The sequence below is a fragment of the Buteo buteo genome, chromosome 15 (assembly GCF_964188355.1).
Source record: "Buteo buteo chromosome 15, bButBut1.hap1.1, whole genome shotgun sequence".
NCBI lineage: Eukaryota > Metazoa > Chordata > Aves > Accipitriformes > Accipitridae > Buteo > Buteo buteo.
In genome coordinates this window covers 24,565,061-24,592,903 of record NC_134185.1, presented here as the reverse complement: position 1 = coordinate 24,592,903, position 27,843 = coordinate 24,565,061, and the positions used below count along the sequence as shown (strand labels likewise).

Here is a 27,843-nt window from a genome sequence, read left to right as displayed (position 1 = left end):
GCATGAATCTAGCCAGGTCCCCTCAGAGACTTTTGTCTATGTTATTCATTTAATCAACAGTCTTATGCTAATGTGTGTTTCTTACTCTTATTTTCTCAGTAACTTTCTGTTGTTGATGCTATACAGTAATTGTGTTCCACAGCTTTGGAACATGAATTGAATAATTGAATTGTAGGAATAACTTACTATGGTATTGAGAGGAACTGAGTTGACATGGACCACTGTGAATCTGTGAATAACCCTTAAACCCCAACCATAACAAGAGCCAAATGTACATCACAAGTTAAATACATGTGCTATGCTTTCAACATCTTTTTAATGACAGTCATTTGACTATTTAGGCCACATGCTGCTGTAGGGAGAATACAGTGGAATTTGAACTAATGTTATTCCTTGATTTCTATCAGTGCTTAGTTCACATATGAAGGTCTGTTGTGTTTTCTGTTTTTGGCTTTGCTTTTTTTTTTTTTTTTTTACTTAGAATGGTTGACTTTTGGGGAATTACTGTCAGACCTGTAACCCTTCATCTTTCATTTTTCTTTTCAGGCTGTTTTCCATACTCTTGATCCTTGAAGAGACAGAAAGATTGATAAGAACCTTTAGATATGGGAGATGTCTACAGATCTTCAGAAATAAGAGATAGAGGGGCCAGAGATCCTAATTAAATACTCTATTTTGAAGCAGGTTTTTTTTGAGTATTTCAACTTGAAATCCGATTCTTTCTTATGTAACCATGCAAATGTCAAATTTCAGAATATTCCATGATATAATAACAGAGTAGTTGTAGCCCTGATTTGGATAATGGCTATAACAACACTTATTAAAACCTCGAAGGTGGCAGAGAAAAGTTATAATCTCCTTAGGGTCAGTGCTCATTTTTTTTGTAGGCTTTCTGCAGAATTGAGATAATTATATTGAAAATGCAAATGGACAATGTGACAATGTACCTCAGAACTTGGAGTTTTTTCCCAAATCTTTGTAGATGAAGGGTTTTGTAAGAATTTTTAAGATGGATACAGAAGACAAATTGAATTCTGGGAAGATTTCTGCTTAGGCAGTTGCCTTCTCTTAAGCACCAGGGGCTTTGAAATGGATGTGGAGGTGTGTGTAATGTAATGCATCACATACAGACTTTCTTTGGTGCATATGGAATGGTAATTTCAAGGTCTATGTGGATGTTGGGGGCAGGGAAATTTGCATTATTCACTGCTCTATCCTGAGTCTGCAAGTATCCTCCTGTTTATAGTATTTTTCTTTGGGAACCCTGTTCTGCAGAGGGAAAACCTGCATCTCTGAGGCCTAGAAAGGAAAACTGAGGAAGATATCCTTGGCCAATACTGCTGTGTTTGATTAGCTGGGGATATAGTAAAGAGAAGTAAATTGAATGGTAGCAGTTTATGAATTTTAATGTGTTTTTTATTCATATACTATTTTACTGTATTTTTAGTTTTATATATATAAAGTATGCAAAGGACTGATTACTCAAAAAAGTCATTCTTAAATGTAAATCCACTGAACAAAACCAAATCTTATTACAGCAAATATGGCTAAGGAAAATATTGTTTATTCACAGAGCTTGGATGTGGAAATGAGAAAATATGCTTTAGTTTGGAGTAGGTGTAAGATAGAAAAACGTTCTGAGTATGTGTGTACAGGTTAACATACAATGCTCCACTTAATACCAGCATTCACTAAACTGTGATGCTCTTAGGGGGCACAAGCATGTGCTATTCCTGGCTATCTCTGCTTAGCAGCTGCAGACAACCTTGAAAGGAATTTCAGTAATCCTTGTAACAAACCTGTCTAAGCAGGAAATCTGCTGTTCTTTTCTTTCCAGCAATAGGGTCCTGGAGACCAGGGCCTGAGGAAGCTTAGCTCAGGTTGTGGTGTCATGAGATTGATTGAGCCAATCTAACAACTCACTGCCTCTGGAAGGAGAGGGACTTCCTTTTTTACCCCTGCTCCCAGCTGCATAGCCTGGATACCTTGCATGGCCTCTGGTACGCACTGGGAACACAACTCACTGATCTGAGGACATTCCCCCTCGACCCCAATAACAAAAAAATTCCCAAACCAAAAGCCCTAAATGTTTTCTCTTCAGAATCTGGGTAGTAGCTGGGAGCAGGAGAGAGTTGAGCAGGCATACTGGTTTTGGTATCCGAGACAAAGATGGCATTTGAAGGCAACTGGATTTGGGTGTCCATGATGTGCTTGATTCAGAGACACTGCAGAGGGGTACTCGTACTGCTTGCTTCTGAAGTATGAACAGTGGGCTATGGACTGATGAAAAGAGGGGGCTATATACCACTCCCAGAAGTAGAGGGTCTCCCTATGGGGTTGGGAAGGGAATCAGTCCCGGGAACATATTGCCTGACAGTTGCAGGGAACAGAATGGGAGACGCGTCCAGGAGAAGGCAGTTAGAACAGGCATGGGGCTGAAAGCATGAGCAGAGCTGATGAGGCTGGTGGAAAGAGAGGCAGTGGCTGCTGGAGCCATGCTATCTTCTCTCGTCTGCTTACCACCCAACACTGGACTCCAAAGACAAGTGGAGAGGTAGTGATGGGGTCCCAGCTGCTGTAGAGTTCATGTGCCAATCTGTCCAGAGCTTGCAGTTCTTTATCCAGAGTAAGCCAAGACTCCTTCAATCTGTCAAAACCCTTTTCCTACTGAGAAAGTAGTAGGGAAGCTACTGATTAGTGCTTACACATGTATCTTATTCTGATGGTTCCTCCAGCTGTCCATAGATTCAAGATCTTTGGATTCCAGTTGTCACTTGTGTGTTTTCCAGATGAGCTCCTATTAATTTTTAGTCTGTAGGGTGTTGTCCTTTATTTTCGCCTCTCATACTTTCCTACTTTGCAGCTGGTCAGGTTTTGAGTTGGTTCCAACAATAATTTGCCCAGCAATCATAAAACTTTCTGTCAACAGTAGTTTATTCTTTAAAGAAAAGAAACCTAAATGGCTTTGGTGCCTTGTAGGTTATCACTGAAGAGACTAAGTTTTGCACGTGACTTGTCTGTTTGATGTTCAAGCCTACTGTGAGCTAAAGCCTAGTATTAACTTCCATCTACCTTCTGTGGTTTTAACATAGCTCAGATTTGCAGCCCTTTGCCTTCTGTTTACATCTTCCTGTTTCACACCCTGTTCCTCTGCAGCAGCATGTCTTCCGGGATACATTCCACAGTAACATGTTCCTAGTTTGAGGATTACTTCTGTAAACTGAAGTCCTGCAGCAGTCTCACAAAGAAGTGAGGATTTTAAGTGATAAGGGATTTGCCTGAAACTGTGACTATGATTCTGCTTTCTGTGCTTTGTGTTTACTTGTGTTATATTAGTGCAAATGAGATCACAATGAGATTGTGGATTTAGTGTTTATATGTAAGTGCATTTAAAAATCTAGAGAAAAAACTTGAAATTTTGAATTTTGTCTCTCCCTTCCTACGTAAGGCAAGTATTTCTCTAAAATTAACCTAGTTTAGGTAAATGATCAGTTATATGAAGCATCTGTCTTAAAAGATATACATTCTGTCTTCATGTTGTGCTAGAACATATCCATGAAGTCTAGAAGTGGAATAAAATTTTTAATTTTTCATTGTTTGTAAGGTTACATAATTGGTATGTTCTCTGCCCCTCATTTTAATTGAGGGATAGATAAATGAGTTGAATGGAAAATTAAAAAAAAAAAAAAATCTTTGATCCTGGTTATTTGCAATGTAAGTCTATTATCTAGCTTTATTCTTTAATGTGCATTAGCAGATCTTTTCCTGTGAAACAAAGGGTGACCTAAGGTATGGAATGAAATGATGTAGAGGATCTATCTTGAAAGTACCATATTTAATATAATTTTCATTTCTTTTATAATCCCACATTTTCATGTAACAGACTGGCCACACATAAGAAATGGTAAAGCTCACTCTTGTGGTGTAGTAAGAGAAGTGCAGAAGCAACAGTCCTTTATTCTTCAGTGACTTTTGTTTGCACATAAACATTAGAAGTGACCCTTTAACATACTGCTTTCTGTAGATGGATCCTTGATATTTACATTATTCTCTCGATGAACATGGTTTCTTTTGTTCTGTTTTTCTTTCTGTGGTCTAAGGAACTTTATGGGATTGATGCAGTGCACTATCAGGCTGCTGGACAGGTATTGATGCTTACAGCACCACTAACCAAAGCTGCTTTACTAAAACTCACTGGTTTTTCATCAATCATGAAGTTACGAATGCAGCCAATGAAGGAGTTGCGTGTAGACAGGCTGGATGTTAGCAGAGACTCTGGAAGAAGCAGATTTAAAAAAAAAATAAAATTAGAGCTCATGATGACCAAAATAATCAGCTTGGTGGCAGAATTTTTTCAATTTGCTGCTAACTGCAGCTCTGCTGAATCTTCTGTGGATCTTTTAAAATGTCTGGCCTACTGCCAGTGTCCTAGAGACCATTAGAGTAAGTATGAGGAGTTATCTACATCTATGTAAAACTCTTGATACTACATAGTCAATAGGGGCCCAGTCTTGCATTTTTTGACAACTGCATTTTCTTTTAAGTAACAGAGTAGATGAATCCCAGGGTGCATGTTTGTAATTTGTTTTAACATTACATGTATTGTCATCTGTGTCTGATTTGTTAGTTTGCATTTAGTTTACTATATTTACATGGTATTAGTTAGTATTGTATCTTGTTTGTTGTCATGAAGTTCTTTGTAAGATTTTTCTGTGCCGGGGTGATAATAGCATTATAGAGCCGATATATGGCATTGCTTTTGTATTCTATAATTAATGTAGAAATAGAAGGCTCTATTATGAAGCAGAACAGCATTTGCAATTACCACTTTATATTACCTCTCTGGGATAAGTTCTGTCCTAATAAAATTCCAGTTTGGATTTAAAGAGTGAACAGGCATCTGCACATAGATTTTATTATTCCCTTTAGGCTCATTTTTTCCTCCTGGTAGTGTGGGATGGATGAGAACATCACACACTCAAGCCACTAATCCAAGATAAGCAATATAATAAATTTTGTAGTTAGAGCTGTTCATGATTGACATGCAAGGCACAGAGAAATAATGCTGCATGTTTTCAATGAGAAATGTACAGGAGATGACTTAAAAATTGAATCACGTAGTGTTGATTACAGTTTGTATATGAACCCCAACAGAGTAGCTCTATCTGTTGAATAAGGGAAGTAAATGTAGTAATCTTGGCCCACACTACACAGATGGTCTGTGAGTCACAAATTCACATTAGCAGACATCTGTGCAATAGAAATCACTAGTCAGAAAAAGCATTTTCATGTTTTGTCTCATGTTCAAAGACACCATTGCTTGAAGAAGAGGGAAGAAGCCTACCAGCCACAAAACCTTGAGACTCCAGTTACAGTGACAGTGAGTTTCCAACCCCATAAATAAATAAATAACTCACTTCTTAAAAAACGGTAAGCCCACACTGGAAAGTAAAATGGAAAAGAAGTGATTTTTTTTCTAGCTGGCTGACTTCTCTACTGAGTCCATACCTGACTATCCAGCAACTGTGAATGTTTTAATTTCAATGAAGCAGCACTTTTTTTCTTTGAGAACTTGAGGCAGAACGTTTTTGATCAGCTCTTGAGCCTTTGAATTTTACCAGGTTGTTCACATGAGATATGTTTTGTTCTTTTTTGAAATTAAAATGAAGTCTCTACGCTTCCTCTGGAAACTGTTGAAATTTGAGAACAACTTACCACAAAGCTGCCAAAAACTTACCTGGTACACCTCCAATAAACACTGGCTCCCTGTGGTCAGTTGCCTTTGGATTTAGTGGCCCTACAACATGGTTGACTTCAGAGTCTACATCCAGCTGCACCACATTAGCATCTCTAATAACTGAAAGGAGAACAGGGATCAAGAAGATTGTAAGAAGTAGCACATGAGTCTTCTATGACAGATAGGAGTTATCTGATCTGAGTAGTTTGATTTAGTGTTTGCTAGGTTGGGTGTGAGCCATCAGTGACAGTATGTGGGCAAATTCTGGCATAGAGCAGGGCCAATGGAAGATACAGTGTGGGAGCAAGGGTGCTTTTGAGTGGGGCTCTTGATTGCCAGCGTGTGTGTCTAGGCTGCATGGTATGAGCATACAATGGTGTGTGGCTTAGAAAAACCTTTTGCCAAATCATTCCCAATAGGAGATGTACTAGAATGCAGTGAAGTTTCCTCCTTGCTTGTGTGCCTGGGTTTCCATCAGAAGGAAACCAGAATGCATGGGGAAAGGGTGCACACTCATATCTCTTATGGATGTGATGCTGGGAGATAGGCCAAGTCAGCACCTAGACGGGAAGGTAAGGGAGTTCAAAGTACCTTAGGTTTAGAAGTACTTTCTGACTTTCAGACCCAGGAAAGAAGGATGGCTGTATGGCATAGAGGCAAAATCCTGTCTGTAGACATCTCTCTGTGTGAGGCAGAGGCTCCCCAGATCTGTCCTGTTATTTGACCTTTAAGGGCAGCTTATACTTGTGCCTACTACATTCTACCAACTTATTTAACCTCTAATTGGGAAAAGAAGAATATCATCTGGTATAGGACTTAGGAAAGGTTGCCAGCGTTTCAGCTAGGCTGTCTTGTGTTCTTTGAACAAGGAGCTTCCATCTTTGCTTGTTCTTTGTAGAAACTTGTGCTTGTCCTCCCAGGAAGCTCTACGGTTCCTGTATCTGAGGGATGAATATGACTATGTCTTTCACACAAACTTATGTCTTGACAGGTGAAAAGGAAGAACTGAGAATATGACCCCATTCCCTGTGCACTAGCCCATGGAGATGGTTGTCTGGAGGGGAGAACTGGGCTCTGTCACCTTACTTAGGGGATGATCATGTCTTACTGACCTGCAATTCGGTGCCACCTCCCATCGCAGAGACTCTGTTTCAGTGTCACTGAAGTTGAAAAATCCCTGATTCCATTATTTAGTTTCACAGTAACCTGGGGGAAAATAATGTAGTTGCCACTGTAAACCCCTTCCTGTTCTCTTTTTTCCTTCTGTTGTAATAATGCTGTATTCCTCACTCAAAACACGCCTAGTATGTAAGTGAAAGAAAAACATGATTTCATGAAATTCTTTAACATAAAGCACCTAATTCACAGATTTAGTGTTGGGTTTTTTTTTTTTTTTTTTTTTTTTTTTTAGATTCAATAGTTCTGCAACATTTCTGATTTGAACTCAAGGAAGAGTTCAAAAAAAGATTAAAAAATAACAGCTAATTTCACTCAAATTTTCTAGTACTGCTACTCTATAATTTCCTGTGTGGTAAATTGGTGTTTAGAGGCATCAGATGATGTTTTGGCATCTTGCTAGCCACTTAATAAGGAAAACAGTCATGAAAGACCTAAGTATAAACAAACAGACAAGATGTGAGAAAGAAATACATAGGGAACTTAAGAATCACTTTTAAGTTACTTGTTCAAGTTTACCAGCAAATCTCTGGCAGAGCTAGAAAGTGAACCTAATTCTGAATTTTGCATCTCTGCTTTATGTGAATTACGTGGATTAATATCTTTCTGCATGGAAATGTTACAGCAGTGGCAGAGCAGTGTTGTGTCCCTGTTGCGGGGCACAAGATTGCCAGTGGTGATTGCCAGAGAACTCCAAACACTGAGCGTAGCCGCTTAGGCTTTTCAAATGTCTAAGTTGTCCCTGCTAATACTGACAACTTGTTGACTGAAAATGTTGCAAGGAAACAACTTCTATTTAATTTTAGAGGATCTCTGTTTCAACATAGTTGTAACTAAGACATTTTTAAACTTTTTCCACAAGGGCACCAGCAAACAAAAATGAAATGATCCTCATGTTCTCTTTTATCCACCCTTGGGCAGAATATATAGTAGTGATTAAAGCAAATACAGAATTGTGAGAGAAAGTGGCGCCTTAATAAATCCCCCAGACAAGCTGTACTGAGAGAGATGCTTACATTTAAAAAATGAATTAAAAATGCTGATTGTTCTTATTTGTCCAGCAAAAATGTTTTCACAAAATAGTCTTTGGTAATGCATTCAAAGAGAGCAGTCGGTTAATGGTAAAAACCACAGATGCTTACTAAGAAGGTAACTGGTGTACCTGTTGCATTGACAAGCAGGGAAGAGCTGCTTTTCAAGGGTGAATTTTGTTTATGAATTGCATATGCGTTATGCAGGAAGTGAGGTTTGAAGCAGTAAGAGAGGCAGTATCTTTTGTTAGACCAACTGATACAGCTGGAAAACCAGGCAAGATTCTGGACATTGCAAGCCTTCCGTCAGATCTTTGCATAGGGAATACTAGGCTGGACTAGTTATATACAGATTCAACCTTTAAATATGACATGATACACAGCAATACAATGTGCTTTAGGAATTTCTTTGTTAATTCACCAAGGACTAGCTACAGCTATAAGAATGGGCTTTATCTTACTTAATCAGCTGTCAAAAGTTAGGTGCCTAACTGAAGCACATGTTCTATCTATGGTCAATATAGAAAAATAGATTCTCTGAATGACAGCTGACTTGGTCACCTATATTAGGCACCTGCCTTAGGATAGGATGAATCACCGTGTTAAACTCTCCACTCAGTTGCTCTATTGTAGGTTCCTGTTCTTTTAAGAGAGGTGACAGCATGTTTCCTGAGATGTTGCATTTCTAACTGAGGTACAGCCAGCCTCACTTAAATACCGTTCTGCTTTGGTTGACAGATACTGGGTAGTGCATTGCAGTGGTCAAAGAATATCCACACTGCTTAGTCTCTTGACTATGCCCTGAGTTTCTTTTCTGCAAAAAGGAAAAAAAAAAAATTTCCCCTGCTCTAAACCTTTGCTTGTTTTGTCCACTTAGACTGCAACTTATTACTGTATGTGTGCAATGCATAGCATGAAGGGATCCAGATTTTAGCGATGAACATAATAAAAATTAGCAACAGCAATAACTATCTGGTAAATTCATTTCAGACATCCCCCTTTCAAAAAAGAAAGCCTTACAAAAATCCAGAGGCTGTAGAAACCAGATCAACAATCAGAATTTTCCCTTTCTCTCTCTCCCCATCACACACATGTATGTTAAAGGAAGACGAGTGAGCGCAACTCAGACTTCTCTTTTAACAAATGAGAAATAAAAATTCATCAACAGTTACCTTACTTGTAACTGTTACACATTTTTAATGTGTGGATGAAAGAGCAGCACCAAAGAGTCAGTGCTCTTGCTTCTTTTCAACTGCTCATTAAATATTTATAATTCGTATCAGTAAAGTGATCTGATTTTGTCCTAGGTGTTATTTTTTGTATTTTGAAATAAATATCTGGGTTGCCTAATCTAAGCAGTTAATATATTTAGGAGAGAAATAAGAATCAATTAATGGCAAATTTGTAAGACAAAAGCTGCATATAGCAGAGCCCAAGTAGGTAGGAGAGGAACCAGTCAAAGCAGTGGAGGAAATAGGACTTTCATTATACCTGTCCATTTCTCATGTGCATATTCAAGTACTCTCCATTCACGCTGTGACCATGCAGTAGAATTCCTGAGCTGCTTCGGGGACGTATTTCAAAAACAACTTCAAATTTCAGGCCTAAACTGAAGGATTCATCTGTGAGGTAAAAAGAATAACATTCTTTTTGTACTGAGTTAGTGATGAAATTGGACATTTATTCAAAGTCAAAACAGAAATTCAAAGCCCAGGGTGGAACTTACTTATCCTGTCGTTGAAATTATTGAAACATGTGCCAATACACATACTTGAAGAGATGGCATGGTGTGCCGTCAATGACCCATTTCAACTTTTGTTTTGATTGTTTGCTTGGAGTACTAATAAAGGTTTCTTTATTTTCCCATTATTTAAAAAAATGTATTTTGTTTAAAAATATTTCTTAGCAATGAAATGGACAGCAGAAAGTAAATAATCTGTATTTTTTAGCAGTTTCTTATTGTGCAATTTGGTAGACATTCAGCAATCTTTATACAGTGAGTGGGAATTCACATGAGCTTTGATGATTCAGTAGAAGAAACTCCCTTTTTCAATCTGGTGGCAGGCCAGGGAGCAAATTAGAAACACTGTCTAATTCTTCTTGGTGTTGCCAATGCATAGGGTTGTGCAGTTTCCTTTCCTGTTCAGATCAGAGCCTATGTGACCAAAAAACCCTCATAAAACACGTCCTGGAACATAACAGGCCTAAATGACAGAAAAGATGTATTCTGCCATGCTGTTCATTATAAAGACATGCAGAAAGCCTTTCCTTAGGATTTTTGCAATTACGTGTTGTTTTATTAACTAAAAAACTAAGGGATGACTGTTTGCTGGTGTGCTTGGTCTTGGCCACAATGTCTTCTGTATGTCTGTAATAATTTTCCCCATATTATAATCTGTTCCCCTGTGAAATTATTCTAATTATTTGAAATACATACATACAGATGTATTTATGTAACAACTTGTTAAGTTTCATGGTGACATTGTAACCTGTCAACATCAGCTGCTTACCACAACAATGATCTGTATCTAGTAATCCTTACAGCTCCCAGCCTCAGAAATTACCACACCCTTTAGTAAAATATGCCATTCTGAAGCACAGTGAACACTACAGTCTTATTATGCGATACATTTGTTTAGTAGCGTATTACCAAGGACGACATATCCTCCTTCTGATGAAAAGTATGTTCCTGCTTCTGATGGGCCTTCAAAGCAAGGGGTTACACTAAATGTCTGCGAAGCTGAATTAATTGATCTTCCATTGAGCTGTAAATTGCTGAGACAACCACTGAAACTGTAGACAGAGTTAATCTGAGGGGGGGAAAAAAGCATGATTAGTAGAGAAACTGCTTGTGGAAGGAAATAAACTCTTCTGTCCTTATTTGTACTTGTTTTACGAGCTGTAAGGCTGTGGTTGTCTGGTGCTGCATCAATTTTGAATTAAAAAATAGTTTCCAGAGAAAAGAAGCAGGACAGATACTTTTCCTAGCCTCTCATATCTCTCTGATGACTTCAAGGTAACTCCAACTTGTGTTGTTTCTCAGACAGTCCTTACTGAACTGTGAGAAATAAAGTGCAACTAGAGCAAGGCAGTGTTATACGTACCTCATACCCTCAAGGCAGGACAGGGGTCTGCTTTTTCTGAGTAGTGTATCTATCTTGTTAGGCACATAACACTAAAGATTATCTTGAAGGAGACTTCATTATGTTCATATTTGCTTTAACACTCCTTTCCACGAAATTCAGTATCAAGATGTAGAGCAGAATCCTGACTTCTAGGTACTGACTTAAAACAGAGATACTAAGACAACACTAAAATCTCTCCAAAACTCATCTGTATCTCAAACCTTAGGGTGAAACTGATCTCACCTAACTTTACCTGTCTCATCTAAGCTTGGATGTCACTAGGATTTCTCTGTTCCTCAGGGACCATTGGCTTTCCAGTTGCTGCTGCAAGTCTATGGAAGTCTAGCCCAGCTACTGCCAGCCGAGCCCTGCAGGAGCTTTGCTATCCACTTGAATTGAGCTCCATGCTCCTCAGCATGCTGAGGATTCAGATCATACAGTCAGCTTTTGCACTAGCTGTACATAGAGGTATGGGATGATGTAATGGGTGTCTGCTTTACCTGGATATTTTTTACAGCTTTTCCGGGAGCTACACCTCCAATATAGAGTGGTTCAGTGACTTGCCAGGTATTAGCATTGCTGCTGAAAGGTTCTTCCAGTACTCGGAGACCATCAATTATCAAGCGACCAATATTTTTGCCTCTAATAAATATTACCTAGAAAGGGAGGAAAAAAATTTGGAAGATTACTTTAATCTGTTGAGTGAACACTCCTATGCAGTGGAAGAAGATAAGAAATTTGAGAAGAAAAGCTTGTGAGTGATACTCTACAAACCTGTTTCATTAACTGCCAATATTCTTTGCTGGACAACCCTCTCTTTTCAAGTTCATGTAAAGGCTAGATAGTAAAACTGTTCTTTCTTACATTTTGGTGTACAAGGCAGAGGTAATCAAGGTGTCACAAGGTCTACTGATATCTGACCATCTTATATTCACATATATGATCCATTGCTACAGTGCTATCACTGTTAGCATTTTCATGTTCTTCACCAGTTTTATGGTCTGGATTAATCCAGCCTGCTTTAAACACTTAAATGCCCAAGTTAGGAGCTTAGTAACTGTAGACTTCCTCTGTAGTCAGTGAGGAGGGAGAGGTACCTACAGAGGGAAATTCACCTTGACCCCTAAAATTGGCTTTTTATTTTCATAGGCTACAGAGGGAGACTAAGACAGCTGTGCTCCTTGCTTAGGGACTTCAAAGAAATTTGCTGAACAAAATTATCCTAGTCCTTCCTTTCCTAGCTAACTTAACTCTTAATTGCCTCACTGTTCTGCTTGTTGCCATCACTTCTCTTCAGCTGTTAGTGTTGGGAATTGCTGGATTTTTATAACTGACATACTTTCCTGTCCCTAGTTAATGACTTGATAAAATGCTACATGGAAGATTTAAAAACATTGGCAGAAGTTTCTCAACATATAAGTGTGGTTATGAACACACAAATGAAAACTTCCTGAGCTGTCACATCAGCAGTGTCTTTACTACAGCCTTGATAGCATGTGCCATCATAATGATTGCTTTCTTTTACTTACATTGTGCCAAAGGCCATCATTGTATTTCTCTTGGCTCTTAATCCTTATCTTCTGATGACCAGCATTAAACATAAAAATGAGTCGGCCATGAGCAACGAAAAGGGCCATGAAGTTGGTCTCTTTTTGATCCGAGACGTAGAAAATCATTCCATGAGATGAGTGAGTTTTCAGACTGATAGAGAACTGAGCTCTGGCACATAAAAACACAGTATTAAAATTAGAGCAGATATAACTGACTTAAATCAAACTGCAGCAGAGGAAGACTGAGATTTTCCTCTCATCCAAAGGAATATACATCTCCTTTATGGAAGTTCTGTTTCTGAGAAACATTCTGTACTGGATTTTGGAGTAGAAGTCAAGGTTGGAGAAGAAGCTGCCTTGCAAAGAACTTGTTTTCAAAAATTAAAATCTCTGGAGTGAATAAAATCAATACAGACCACCAATAACTGACACTATACACACTACATTTCCATTCCTGTTGAACAGCAGTGTTGGGGGACTTTTTAACTGTGATAGCATGGGCGCCTGACAGTTCACAATTCTTTATTGTTATTCCAGACTCACTGCTAAGCTTCTCCTTCATTGTAGTTCCTTGTGAAGTCCAAGACAACGTAGCAAGTTATATCGACTTGGTTTGATGCTGTCAACAGTGAAGATTTCTTGAGTCATTGGTATTAGTGCTTTGGGTCTAAAAAATGGCAAACCTGTACTGGTGTAGGACGGTGCCAGAACTGATAACTCCTGCTTCTCATGTCAGGTGACTAGCCTAGCTTCCATTCTTAGTACTGCCTGAAGGATCTGTATGTTCCCCATTGCATGTGTGTACATTCCACACACACTTTAGGCCCTTGCCAATATCTATTGTTTTAAAACATCACAAGTCATTGTTTTTTTGAAATGCACATTAAATGATGAAGCTGTAATAACAGTTGTAAAACAAATATGTCTTGTAGGGATGAAGAGACATATTAAAGTTTGGGTTTTCCTTCTTCATATGGGCACCATCAGGACTGCCCTACGTGAAACACTATTGAATTAAAACAAACATAATGCTTTTTTTATTTAAGTCAGGAAATAGCACTCTTCTTTTCTGAGTTAGTGGTCTGGTATGCTTCCAGGAAGTGCTGTGTTGTTGAATTTATAGTCTTTCATGGAAAGTATTAAACCAAAATCCTTTGTTGGTCATAACATACCATATGGCATATTCTATGGGAGCCTGAGAATTAAATGTCCACAATATCTGGACTCATTATTAATTACTTGAATTTCCATTATGGCTTGAATTGGACATGGTTTTCATAGCTTTATGTCCTACTGCACTGTGTAGATTCCTAACCATTAAATAGCTGACAAGGTCCACTCAACACGTAACTGCTTCATTTCTTGGTAAACGGTCATGTTCTTTTCCAGCTCTGCTCTAATGCCATTGCTTCTTGTGTAAAGAGACAAAAGGTGCATTGCTTGTATAGACCTAACTTCCTCAAAGTCTTCATACAAATAGGCAAGGAGACACATTTTGTTAATATATGTTGCAGAAGAAGACTGCACAAGAGGGTTGTAACTGGAAACACATTCTATTTATTGCTCTTACTCAACTGAAACACCTTTTAATATATCCTAACAACATGCTCTATACAAAAATTGGCCTAAGATACAAAGGAAAAAGCCAGGGTAATAGCAGAAATGTGTCCCTTTTTTTTATTTAAAATACATCTTTCTCCTCCTCAGTATATGTAATTTTTATTTCTAAGGTCCCTTTACCTTTGACTGAAATCCTTTGGTATGTGATCAAATTCTTGCCGGCTGTTTGCTGTTCCTCCAAACTGATATGCATGTTCGGTTGCCTTGGGATTCATGGGCAAGTGGCACTGAGGGTCTCTTTGCATATTCACTTCTTGATATAGGTTTTTGAGGCCAGTTGAAGGCTGTGAAATCTTGTCTTTATCTCTTCCCACCTTCATAGAAAGAGAACCATTAACCACAAATTTTAACTAAGATTGGACATAATAAAATAACAGTATAATTTATACCTAAGCTAGTAATACATTTTTTTTCCTTATAAAAATAGCAGGAATGGTTCCAAGTCAAATTTTCCTTGAACAGATCTACTATAGATGCTGATTTAGTGCAGAAAAAGGGATAAACAGAATACTTGTGTAGCTAACATAATTACAATTCAATTCTTTTGCTGTTTTCCTAATTTAGTCTTTTCCTCTCTGCTTTGATGATATCACATATACTATAGGCATAAGACGACATGCTTGGACTAAAAGTTCTGCATGCTGGAAGAAGGGGGTTCTTTCACATTTATATTAATGCATGCTAATTGTACCCAGTAGAGAGAGCCACACAGATGTAGCTGAGAATAGAAGCAACCTTATTGCCTTTAGAATATAGAAGAAATCAAGAAGGCTTGTTTCTGCAGTACTTTTTTTAAGATGTCATAAATTTTGTTTTACAGTTCTAGCAAGAGAGAATGATGCAAGTGTAGGCCAGATAGATCGAGTCAGGGATGCAGTGATGGAATATGTAAAGAACAGGATCCTTTCCTTCATATATGTGAAATAGTCTTCATGTGGTACATTTTGGATCCATGATTTGGAGAATTCCCAATCGTGGCACAGTATGTATCAACTTTGGAAAACTCTAGGGTGCTACTGGAGCAATTTGTAGCAAACCTTTTTATTACGGTTTCCTTTGGCTTTTGATGAGTTTTTTCCTTTCTTATGGAGAAGAGCAACTGGAGGAGATTCAACAGGGCATCCATACAAAGAAGTCTGAACTTTCTCAGAATACTGCTGGAAATCTTCCACTTCAACCTCTCGATCCAACCTGTGTTTCAAAAAGGGGATTACAAGAAAAGCTTTTTTCCAAGCGTTGGAATTGTCTTCATAAAAATCACAGGATTTTACATTTATGGTTTAAATGATGTTTGGATGGGCTTTTTTTTCATTCTTGGATCACGGATAAAAGTACAGATTTATCAGTCAATGTTTGGGTAATGCAGGCAGCCTATACTACCTCTGCCTGTTGTATCCATGCTTACATAAACAGAGAGTACCAACCTGCAGCATCAATTTAACTTTAAAATCTTCTATATAAGAACATTTCATAAAGTGATTAAAATCAACAAGTTCTGACCATTTTCACATGACCAAACTCCTAACTTTCCCAGCTTCTGTGAGATGCCTTAATATCATTTTGTTTCAAAGGCAGAGCTGAAAGCTACATGATATAAATGTAAATTACAGCTATGCAAATTATACATTGCAGCAGCAGCATTAGCAGGTGCAGTACTGAAAGCTGATTTACATCAAGTTATTCCCACTTTAACAATATATTAACCTAGCAAGTCTGTGCCCACAGATTCCATGGCAAGTAAGGTAAGAAACTTATTCACACATACTGTCTAGCCTCACAAAATGAGACAGGGATTTTTTTTTTTGTGACAGTAAATCAGTTCTCTTGAGCTACTATTCGAGCTGTCAGGCAGTGACTGCCTGGTAATGTGTTTGGGAAGATGCTACGCACCTAGTGAAGTAAGCGTTGCTTATGCAGCCAGTGAAGTTGGCTTGCTGCGTTCTGAGGGGAGAGCCGCCAAAATAAAACTTCTTGACACTGTCCGGGCTTTTCCCTGCTCTGTCCTTTGCTGGGTTCTTCTTGCTTTGTTTCTTGTCATCAACAGTCAGCTCATATCTGCAAAGGCAAAACATCCATTTTGTAGCCTAGTTTCAGAAACATCAACGCCAGTGGTTAGACAGCATATTACATGCACCCAAAATGCTCCACTCAGTGTATACATTACTGAATGGTGGTACTGCTCAAAGTCATGAGAAGACCTCGTTTCCTGCTATGCAACAGGTAGCAGTGCAATAACCCATTGGCAAAGTTGAGCCCAGAGGCCTATGGATTTAATAATATTCTGGGGTTAATTGTGAAGTCCAAAAAAATACAGTCCACTCAGTGAAGATAGATAAACTAAGGGATTGCTAATAAATGGATGGAGCCACCATTTGGGTAAAATAAGATCTAAACACATGCTAATCCTTCTTCTTTATGCCCCTATCCCTTTTTCCTCCTCTTTCATCACAATACATTGATGTTTGAGCTTATACAATGTTTTTTACCTAATTAATTTTGCAACACATTAATTGCTGCAGAAGTCAGGAAGGATTCTATTGCTTTAATAAGGAACTGAGTATAACTAAAGCATCAGACATTGATTTTGTTTGGCAAGTTCAGAATTCAGCACACTCAGGGAAACATGACAGTCCCCAAGGCTATTCCAAGGCACCTTTTCGCACCTTCAACTTTTCAAACTATGTTGCTTGGAGTCAGAAGTCAAAGGTACAAACCTCCATTTCCATTAGAAAACTGAGAATGACCTGGTTGTATCTGCATAGGCAAGATTCTTGAAGAAAGATGATTTGATTATTCGACCTTCTAAGAAAATTTTAAACATAGAAAATGACACTAAAACATACCAATAAAACAATGCTTTCAAGATTTTAAAATGAACATAGGGAGACTTATTCCCTACTGCTGTATTTAGTCTCACATTTGTGTCTGTCAGTGCTAAAAAATACTTTGAACACGTTCCACTTCATATATCCCGAATGAATGTTTTTTGTGAAGATACCTCAATTACTTCAGGGTCAATTTCGGATTGCTTTAACAAATCAGAACAATCAATCCTGATGAAAAATGAATCTCATGCTAGTCTTTAATTATATTAAACTGCTTTCATACCTGAGGACAAAAAAGGACTAAGCTTTTAGAAAAAATATTATTTTAGTTTTACTAAAAATTACCAGCATCTTGTGCTCAGGCCAAGCTGGCCAGTTTTTAATCACATAGATTTTTGGCTTTGTATTTTCTTAACTGAATAGATCAGTTAAAAATATCACTTAAAATATCCCACTTAAAAATCACTTTGGAAGTGAATATTAAATGATAATATGCTTTACAAGAAATATTTATATGCTAAAGGTAGGGAATAAAAGATGCTGGACAGCTTTACCTTTCTGGTGTGACAGAAGTGATGATGAAGTGGGTTTTTCCATCATTGTAATTTCGGTCTGGTGATTGAATTTTGGTTCCACTTGCATTTAAAACCACAGCACCTCTGTCCATAGAGATGGATAATACATCTGACTGAAATATAGACAAAAACATCTTCATAAGCAAGTGTTACACAGAAAAATGAACAGTTCTGTGCATTTTCATGTTGTATTTATTTTCCTTCCTGCTGTTTTCCCCCATTTGTGCTTTATTTGCAGAAAGGTATACTGAGAAGCAAAACAGGGGATGATCTCATTAGAATTGATATTCTTGCTGGTTTTTAAGCCTGAATTCTGGGAATTCTGGTGCTGATTATGTCTCAAGTATGTCACATGAACTCCTTCCATCTAACATGGCTGCATGATGTTTACATTTCATTTGTGTTTCTGGTACTCCTGGTACTGTATAGAGCAGCTGTTACTGCAAGATTCCTGCTGTCGTAAGACCAATACTTTTTTTTTTTTTTTTTCCTAATTCCCTCTGATCAGACCAGTTCAATCACTCAAAATTATCTCAGAGATAAGATCTGCTATCTGGGTCAGGCATACGGGATCACTATGCCACATAGCAGGAATATTGTCTGTTCCATTAGAGCAAGCACTGCCACTGTGCACTGGTAGGAATCATCCTGTCTCCCACTGTCAAGTGCTAAGTAGCTGAACCTCCATTTGTTAAGTAGGGCACTTGGCACCTCATAGGATTAGAGCTTTTGATTTAACACCAGAAGTGGTGTGTGTAAGGCTTCATTTATGCAAACGATGTGGATAACTGACATGGTTACTGATTTCAATTTAAGGTAATACTCCAGGCTGTAAAATGTAAAAGTTCAGGAGTGGTTATCAGTGTCATACAGCCTTCCCTGCTGCACTGCTGATGATCTTCTGCAAGTACAGCAGAACAGACACTCGGGGGTGGTTGCAAATGTTCTGTCATCTAAGCTCATGCTTGCTGCAGATATCAGTCTGAGCCTGCAGGATCTTGGAATCACTTTGGCTCACACAACATTTTGGGAGTTCAAGTCCATGTTTCTGCCCATGTCACACCTCCGAGGGGGCATTTAGAACAAGGAGCCATTCTCCAGTGCAGCTTTTCCCAGACACACATGGAGGTCTAAGTACCATCTGGGAATACAGACAGCTTTCTTATTGATTTCTGTCAACTCAGCAATGCTCAAAATACCATCCCACTAATTCAAACAAACTTTGTCTTTGCTTCTAGGGGATTGTGTCTGGATGGAAAATGTCAGGCCCTTAATACTATTTGTACTTCGGTAGCACCTACAGGTCCAAATAGGGATTGCAGTACTGCTGAGCACAGCAAGACCCACTGTGCATTTCTGCTCTAAGGACTTTATTGAGCACAAGTGGATGCATATTAATTCTAGGTATATGATCAAATCCTCTTCTCAACATCAAAATAATGCCTAAGCATTGCTGTTTTTCATCTGTAGATCAAATGTGAACTGTGAAAATGAGGTCATCAATGAATGCTTCTATATTGGAGACTGCTTTCTCTATTATGAAACCATGAAGTGAGAAATTGTATTATTCCCCTAGTATTCTCCTGGGAAACAATGTGAGGATAAAATAAAATCAACTGTAAAGAAATATATACTTACTCCTTCAGAATAGTAAAACAGCAGCCCGTTGGGCTGCAATGTCCGGAAATTAAAGCCTCCTTCAAATTCACCAAAGAGGGATTCTTTTTGGCTTGATGCAATGAAGCTCTCTCCATTGAAATATGCTTTGCGGGACATCTGTGTATTAAATGAAACAAAATTACAAGTAAACCTCAAGAAAACATTCAAATCATAAAAAGAATGAGGCTATTTCTTTTTTTTTTTAAAGATTCAGCCAGCTCAGTTCTATAAAACCTTCAATTTTTCATGCATGTCAATATAATTTATATAGGCTTTCCCTTGCATGCTGTGAAAATATTAAGAAAGTGTAGCCATTTTAGACAGTGTAAGCCGAATTGTTCTCGGTTTCCTGGGATTCTTGGCCTCATCCTAAGTCTGCTGATGCTAGTGGGCCTGAAGACCAGAAGCAGAGGGGGCTCAAGCCCCTGTCTATGCTGTGTGGCACTGATTCACCATCCCAACATATTATGTATTAGTTTGTGTGCTGCACTGAGTGCTGGGACGGGACGGGGGGGATGTTGGACATGGTAGTCTATAACCCTCAGAGTCTCAGGAGTAAAACTGGGTCTGAGGTAGGACAAATTGCAGCTAGCTTCATTGTTCACAGCAGGTGAGATTGTGTGATGAGTTCTACAAGTGTTGGGCTCCTTCATCTCCACAGATTTGCAGCATGGCTTTGGATAGACATGGCCATAGGATAAAGACCACAAACACCGTTTAGATTTACCAGCCTTGCATTGTAATGGACAAATGACGAATGATGGAAGGGATTGGAAACAAAATGACCATTTTCTTGGTGGTAATGCGGGTGCAGTTGGTTTGTGTATCACAGAGGAATAGCTGGCCTGACTTAAGGGGGGAACTTATTTGAAGGGTGAATATCGTGCTCTCTTTTTAATTTCATACATCTGTATTAGGATGCATGTGAGGATAATTCTCCTTGTTTCTTTAAGAAAAAACAAATTACGTTGGAATATTTCCTTTCAGAAAACAGCACACAATTTATTTCAGATCCAGCTTTCACATTGCAATCTCACATATGATAAGAACATCAAGTGAAACAGCTTGTGCTGTAATTCAGGGTGAAAATTGGGTGTATGTCAGCAGACTTAACACACACACGCACCACCCCCACCAGTCAGTGTGTGCATTGTCATTTCCTTGGTTGAAGACTTTCTTTCTGTTGTTTGGAGTAAAACTCAAGCTCACAGCTGTATCCATTGCCAAAATTTTGTTGTTATCTCGCAAAAATGATGTTACGCTTACCAGTGAATCCTCTGGGCACCCGTAGCTGATTCCCAGGGTTCCTGGTTCCTCTAACAAGTTGAAATCCTTCTTTTGGAACTGGAAACCCTTCATGCAGCCTTTAAAGCCGATACTTCCTGCCAGATGTGAGCTAATGCTGTTGGAAAACAATGCCAAACAAGCTGCGGTTAGATAGCCCTTGCCTTTCTGAACAGACTTTTATCACCAAGGTGTTCTAAAAAACTTGGAAGAGCCTCAATCATTTGCCTCACTAGCGCCTAATTCCTGCATCTTTATATAAAACAACTAATTAACCACATTATGTGTTTTGAAAAGTCAAGATGCACCAGATGTAATAAATGTTATGGGGGGAAATATATGAGAGTTCAGAGAGGAGATCCATATAGAGTAACTTTAAAAAAATAAAAATAGCTGCTGATATGAAAAGATTTTAAAATGTATTTCTACCCATTTACAATGGGTTTCTATCTCCATTTTTTAATAATTTTGGAGAAGTTCTGGTTTAGTTTTCCTGTATTGCCTTTAGTAGCAAGCTCTGTTCTTGCCTTTGGAAGCAAATGGATCTCTGTTTCTTAACAAACAATAGTAACAGAGGTCAGGGAAGTAAGAGCAAATTCTGCTTGCTGATGAGTGGGTTTATGTGATCATAAATGAGAGCAGTAGGTGGGCTTCCAGGATCCTTTTTAGGTCAGATTTGAGGTAAATAGCACAGCAGTGTATCCCAACTGCTCCTACTCACTGCTCTAAGTTTTTCAACTCCACTCTTCACTAAGATATCACAGCATTACAGCACAGGGCAAATATAATTGAATTTATCCTCACAATACTCGAGGTGCATGAAGAGGAAGTAATTTGCTTAAAATTGCAGAAAGTCTGTGACAGGGCAAGGAAATTACATGGGATCTACTGGGTACCAGTCCAGGAGACAACTAGGGAACAAATGCACCGAAGGACTGAATGTGGAATCTGGAGCTTTGTCCTGGCTACCTGGAAATAGTGTTTGTTCTTTCAACAGGATGTACCTTAGCAGTGGGATTCTTCTCACCTCACATGAGATGATATTGACAGTGTTGACATCTGCTTCCGTGCTAGTTGTCTATGAGTTATCTCATTGTAAGGTAGTCATTGGAAACATGATGGATGAATGAGGCTCTGGAAATGCTTATTTTTCTACATTGGCAAAAATGGACCATCAGGTCAAGTAGCACAGATGTACATGTACATATCTGAAATAAGGTGAGGGGAGGAGCACCATAGGGGATTAATCTGCTCCTCAGTGAAATCAGCACAAAGGCAAAATCAACAGGAAGGCTCCTGCCATCCTCACTGGGATTTGGATCAAAGTGTGGGATATCAGTCAACCAGTTTAATCTCTACTCTGATTGACCATGTGACTGGCTGGATGCCACAAATACGCCTTTCTGTTAAATGCCATTAACTTAACATTTTCTAGGAGGAACAGAAACTAGAGAAGATAGGCTTTAACCTAAAAAAGGCTTCTGAGTTTGTTTCTTAATGTTTCCCAGCACCCAGTGCTCATATCTCCCCTTAGCCTTCTGCTTTATGCAGTGACTGAGGTGGGAGAAAAATAACATATAGTGGTACTTCCAGATTCATTTATTTGGGAAAAAAAGGCAATTGACAGAGGAAAGAGCTGTTGAAGTGAATGAAAATACACTGCTTTGAAAGAATATTAAACTCCCTCTCTAAGACTAGAGCTAAATTCCTGCCCCTGCTGCTGCCCTCCACTGTCAGTTATATGTAAGTCTGCCTAGAAAAAGGAAGCATAATTATAAATAGTAGGTAGTAGTAGTGGTAGAGAGATAGTAGTAGGTCATCAGTAGATGATATAATCCTAATACTGACTTATGCTCTGATGAAAATGGAATGCTGTCACCACATTTGGACTGTACTTTTTGCTGTCCACCTTTGTCATGAGAACCAAAGCTGAGTACAATAGCAAAGGTGTAGCTCTGCTTAAATAATTTCTGTATACATTTTTCAATATTGTTCATATTTTTGCAATGCCTATGGATTTTTTCTGACACAACTTGTTTATTGAGATGCTATTTTTCCTGCTTTAACAGTACCTTCCGGGTGTTTTGCAGAATAACCACAATTCACTCAGAAAACTGCAGGCATAATTCATGTGATTCGTCTTGTATCCTACATTTGTGAACAAGTCTCATCTGCCATTGAGCTGCACAATTGCCTAGATTTCTAGGTCCTTCTGGGCTTTTTCAGGGTTCTCTAGGCTTGATTAACCAAAGTAATTTTCACCATCCTTTTGTCCTTTGTTTCTAGATAGTTAATGTATTTAATACCAGCCCTAAGAGAGATCCTTTGGGCAGGTGGTGTACACTTTTTATACTGTGAGAATTGAAGAGTTACTACTATGTCCTATTTTCTCTTTCCCAGCTGCTCTCTAATCCACTGCAGCCTTTCCCCTCTCCACACCACTAGTTTTCTTAATAGCCCTTTATGACAGACTTTTGTAAAGAACTATTTGAAAGGCCAGATAAATTATATACTCTGTTTCTTCCTTGCCCACCATTTTGTTTGCATGTTCAAATAATTACATGGGATTGAAAGGCATTGTTTTCCTTTACATGAAGATTGTCCCTATTTTAAAAGCTTAATCTGTAAGTATTTTATACCTCAGACATTATTTATCGATTCAACAGGCTCTCCTGACAACAAAATAAGGTTTCAGGAGATTTACCACTAGTTCCTAGAAACTATTGTGCAACATTTTCTATCTTCCCCCTTTTTTTTTTACACAGAGGGTATTTTAAGGAGAGATGGTATTTCTGTTAGCAGTTGTGACACTTAAAACAGCAGCTGGAGCCCTTCTGAAAATGCTGGCCTCACTGTTTGACCCCGGGAATGAATACTGCCTGTCAGAAGAGCATACCCTTCTTCAAGCAGCCAGTCGGCTCTCCCAGAGCATGACCCTGGTCCGGCAGATTCCCACTGCAGGAAATGAGAGTAACACAGTCTACTGAGATTAAACCTGGCTTCTGTCAAATGGTACGATGGGAAAATGAGACTTTTTCTTTTCTTCCCATGCCTACACAGAGCCAGCTGACTTGGGTCTAGAGAGAACCTGAGATGGATCAGAACTGAAGTGCATAGAAGGAAAAATATTGTCTTTAGATTTGAAATGCAGTTGGTAGAAGGTTTTGATTCTTTAGCTAGTGCATTGCTATTTTACAAAGACCACTTTTTGCAAAGCAAGGAGGAACAGCGATTCTGTACATTCATGTGTTTTTCAAAAATGCCGTTTAGTTTTAAGAAGACATCAATTTCTGTTACCCTTACTAAAACTCAACCAGTTTCAGCAGAATTTACCTGTGCCTAATCAAGCCTAATCCTTGGTACTTCAGAGCTCTGAGAGATACTTAGAAGAGTGTCTGAGGGGTTGTTTTACATGAAGTGTTGAGGCTTGGAAAAATGTTTTATTGTAAGCCCTTCAGCACAGATCATACAACATAACTTAAATATGGTGATTACTTGAAGATAATGATTGAATCCCAGTAGTAAACCAACCTGGAGTGCAAGATCTCAGCAGGCGCTCCTCCAATGTAGATGTCTGTGAATGGCATTGCTGTTCTTTCATTGTCCACACTTTTTATATGTCGTCTGTCTACTACCAAGATCATCTTCTTAGAATTGTGATATATAATAGAAATCTGAAAAGAGAAACATGTGCTTAGAAGTGTCCAAAATGTCCTTTTGTAAGTTGTCATGGTGATTTTGCAAAATTGATTGCATCATTATATCTTTTTGTTTGAGAAGTTCCTCCCATTTATCAAAAAATTTGTTTGTAAATCAGGAGAGGCTGACAAAAATTACTAGTAGGGAGCTTATTTTGATGTCACAATTTATCTGATGACTGAAAACTCAGGATAATTCACTTACAAATAAATCCACATGAAACTACCCCATGTCAAATTCTACAATGTGGCAAACAGATAAGCTCCATTAACTTCAGAGTGCTTTCTTGATTTATCCAAGAAGCTAGGCCATACTTTTTAAAAAACTTATTTCATTTTCAAAGTATAAAAGGCTTAATTGTGCTCTGCTTAAACAGTTTGAACAGAACTTTAGCTGTAGTTGTGGATCAGGAATCAGACTTTGAATTTACATCAAGTAAATGGCAGGAGAAGCAAGCCAGTAAGCATGATTTGCTACTGTCACTGTCACAGTTACACCAGCTTAAAGCAAATTCTCTTAAACCAAATACAAGTAGATATTTTAGATTTGCCAAAGTCCCTAAAATACTATGCATATATAAAAAACTGCTACCAAATTAATTCTTTCTTCAAATGAAATGGGAAATGCAATATTTCTTGTAATACAATGCATAACAACTAAGGTGGTCAAGTTAACATAATGACATGTTTTTAGTTGAGGAGAGTTGTATATTTGAAGGACATAGTTGTCCTGGATATAATTTCATTTTGAATTAATAACAATTTTTCTCCCACGTGAACTGTCCTGTCCTTGGCTAGTAATATGCAGAATCTGTCCACAAGCACTGATTTACAAGGAGGCAGGGAGAGCCTTCCCTTTCCACTGCTCAGTAGTGGTGGGACTTGCATGTCCTCTTTCACATCCAAGGCAGGCATGCTCTTTACTCTTCTGCCCACTCTTCTGCATCACCACCTGACACCTCATCCCTTTGCTCCTCTCATTGGCGTTGGAGTAAATTATTGCTGCTTTGGAGCTGCTGGGATAGTTGGTCAAATGGCTGTGATTGATTGTAACTGCATCTCCACCTCATGAAATTTAGCGTCGTTAATCTGAGCCTTCTTCATGGAGTCCTCTAGCAGCACAGGGCCGGTGCTGAAGCCAAAGTCATAACGAAGGTACAAGAAACCATTGTGCATCTCTAGACTGAAGAACATACTCTGTGTAAAACAAAACAGCAGTCAGAAAAGCACAATGATTGTGGGAGCAATTAAAAAAAAGTAATAAACAATGTTATGAGAGTGTCTGATATTGTGAAAAGCATGCTGGGAAAAGGTACTTTTGTTTGCAAAACTAAGTTTCTGGATTATTTATATGTATATAAAATATATGTGTATATACACATGCACACATAATTGATAAACAGCACTTATTTTAAGACTTGATGAACTGTTTCCCTGTAGGAAGAGTATTTGGTAGCACAGTGTTGTCAATATTCTTTACCAGCAAATTGTTCCTAATGCAAACACATCTATTTACTGTCAAAGTAATACCACACACCCCAAATGAAAGATGTTATACTGCTAAAAGCAATGTTGTGGTAGAATGACTGTATCTGCATTAGCAGCTTCTGCCACGATGCCTGTAATAGCTCAGGATTATATCTTTTCACAGCCCTGATCAGCACTGATATATTTCCTGAAGGCTGAGCAATAGGTAGAGAGTATTTACTGTGTGTTTGATTTCTGGATTTCCTGACTATTCCTGCTTCATGGTTTGGCTTCTGTTCTGTGGCTGGGTGACCTACAGTTTATAAACAGGATCTCTACTTTAGAAATCTTTAGGGAGTGCTTGAAATGAAGATCTGTACCATAGAATTAGTCTTGTTCCAAAACTGAATATAAAGAAGGAGAAAGGACAGTTTACAGCAACTGTACATCTGGGTTAATGCTTTTAATGCTAATGTTTGTCTTCTCTCCTAGTGTTTGTGCTGTTGTTCCCATGCCTAATAGAAACATGGGAACAATAATTCTCAAAAAACTACTGCAGGGCAAGAACTGCTGTCTCTAACACAAATGAGTGCACCTTCAGAAATCATTACTTAAAGTAGTAAAAGTAGGTCTTAATCTAGCGCTTTTAAATGACACTGCAGCTTGGATTTGTTTTGAACAGCTTAAACTTGAAAATGAAACAGGGATTACATTCAGAATATTTATGAGCTGTCTTTGCAGAGCTGAATAATGGACCAGCTTACTCAGTCTTTCTAAAAGTGCCTGTGAGCAGGCATGCTCTTCCACAGCTAACATCCAACTGGATTCCAGTTTCCACCCTAACACACGAAGTGCATACATGTCCAACAAACCTCTGGGCACTTTGGAAGAAAAATGTCTGATCTGCCATAGAGGCTGTTAAACTTTTACAGCAGTTGCTTAGTCCAAAACCTCCTAAGAGTGAAGGTTAGTAGTGGCATGCTATGCTGCAGAGCAAATCACTCCCCACAACTCTCCTCTGGAAGTTACCCTAAAGGTAAACACTAGAGAGCAGCTCTTCTAATGAGAATGGATTTTTTTCTCTTCTAAATGCTCAATGCAGTGGTACATGTAGGTGTCTAGACAAGTGTATGTCTGTGGACTGCATCTACATAGTAGAATGTTTTCTGTAGCTTTACCAAGTTGTAATCCACACAGGACTTGGGAGCTTGATGTGTAAATCCTCAAACCAAAAAAATGCGAGTTTGTCTTCAGAAGATATTTGCATGTGGAGTCTACTTTCTTCAAACCCTTACAGAGTTGGCATCACCCTCAGACTTCTGAAAAGCTGGTGATATTTGGATCAAGGCTTTTTATTTGGACTGCTTTCTGTTTTCAGTAACTTAAATAAATATTTAGTACACCCTGAGACACAGTTATAAAGTGGCAGCTACCACAAAGTGGCTGCTTTATGGGAGTTACTTCATAGAAATTTCCTATTGCTTTGATTGTGTGTTCACATTTAAATAAAGGTGCAATTACTGGTCTTAACTGGAATCTCTCTCAAAGTGTCATTGCAAAGGTATGACTGGTCTGAAGACCTGACTATCTGGATGAGAGCAGAGTCCAACTCAGGGCCTCGGCTTCCTGGGGCCTTTGCAGAGCAAGTTCCAGTTCCCTCCTATTGTATACATGCACCAGACAAACACAAAGTATTTCCTCTTTCTGGAAGTTAAACGTATGAACATAAGCATTTTGGATTTTTCATGATATTGTAAGTACTGGGGAACTTGTGGCACTCATGGATAAAGGGTAACAGCAGGATTTGGTACTCACCCCATTAATCATCAGCAGGATCAATCCATTGTCTGTAGGTGTTCGAACTTCTATGTCAAACCGAGTCACCTGGCTGAATCTTCCCCTTCTCTCAATGTTTCTTGCCAGGGCATAGCCAGAGCCGTCAAAGAAATAGCTCACAGCCCGGCTCTGAGTGAAAGCCAACTTATTTCTATGAAAAAACAAGCAGAGAAGTAGTATTTGGCATATCCCCATTTTAATTTGGGGAAATTTAAAGGCCTTTACAATTAACATACTTTCTTGAAATAATTGTTCTGTAC

At 38.6% G+C, this 27,843-nt stretch overlaps 1 protein-coding gene across 1 annotated transcript in view; it reads right to left on the bottom strand.

The window, feature by feature from the left end:
* Positions 1 to 299: 299 nt before the first annotated feature.
* LAMA4 (laminin subunit alpha 4) overlaps positions 300 to 27,843 on the bottom strand; it is a 107,600-nt gene continuing 80,056 nt past the window's right edge. Inside the window, exons 23-38 of the mRNA XM_075046773.1 lie at positions 27,563 to 27,734; positions 25,346 to 25,477; positions 24,114 to 24,256; positions 20,565 to 20,700; positions 19,278 to 19,415; positions 17,619 to 17,752; positions 16,130 to 16,294; positions 15,277 to 15,430; positions 14,360 to 14,553; positions 12,599 to 12,788; positions 11,570 to 11,725; positions 10,595 to 10,754; positions 9,436 to 9,566; positions 6,850 to 6,943; positions 5,738 to 5,857; positions 300 to 4,275 (exon numbers count right to left, since the gene is read on the bottom strand). Of these exons, the coding sequence (XP_074902874.1) occupies positions 4,130 to 4,275; positions 5,738 to 5,857; positions 6,850 to 6,943; positions 9,436 to 9,566; positions 10,595 to 10,754; positions 11,570 to 11,725; positions 12,599 to 12,788; positions 14,360 to 14,553; positions 15,277 to 15,430; positions 16,130 to 16,294; positions 17,619 to 17,752; positions 19,278 to 19,415; positions 20,565 to 20,700; positions 24,114 to 24,256; positions 25,346 to 25,477; positions 27,563 to 27,734 (2,365 nt within the window). The 3' untranslated portion in view covers positions 300 to 4,129. The remainder of the gene's footprint in view (positions 4,276 to 5,737; positions 5,858 to 6,849; positions 6,944 to 9,435; positions 9,567 to 10,594; positions 10,755 to 11,569; positions 11,726 to 12,598; positions 12,789 to 14,359; positions 14,554 to 15,276; positions 15,431 to 16,129; positions 16,295 to 17,618; positions 17,753 to 19,277; positions 19,416 to 20,564; positions 20,701 to 24,113; positions 24,257 to 25,345; positions 25,478 to 27,562; positions 27,735 to 27,843) is intronic.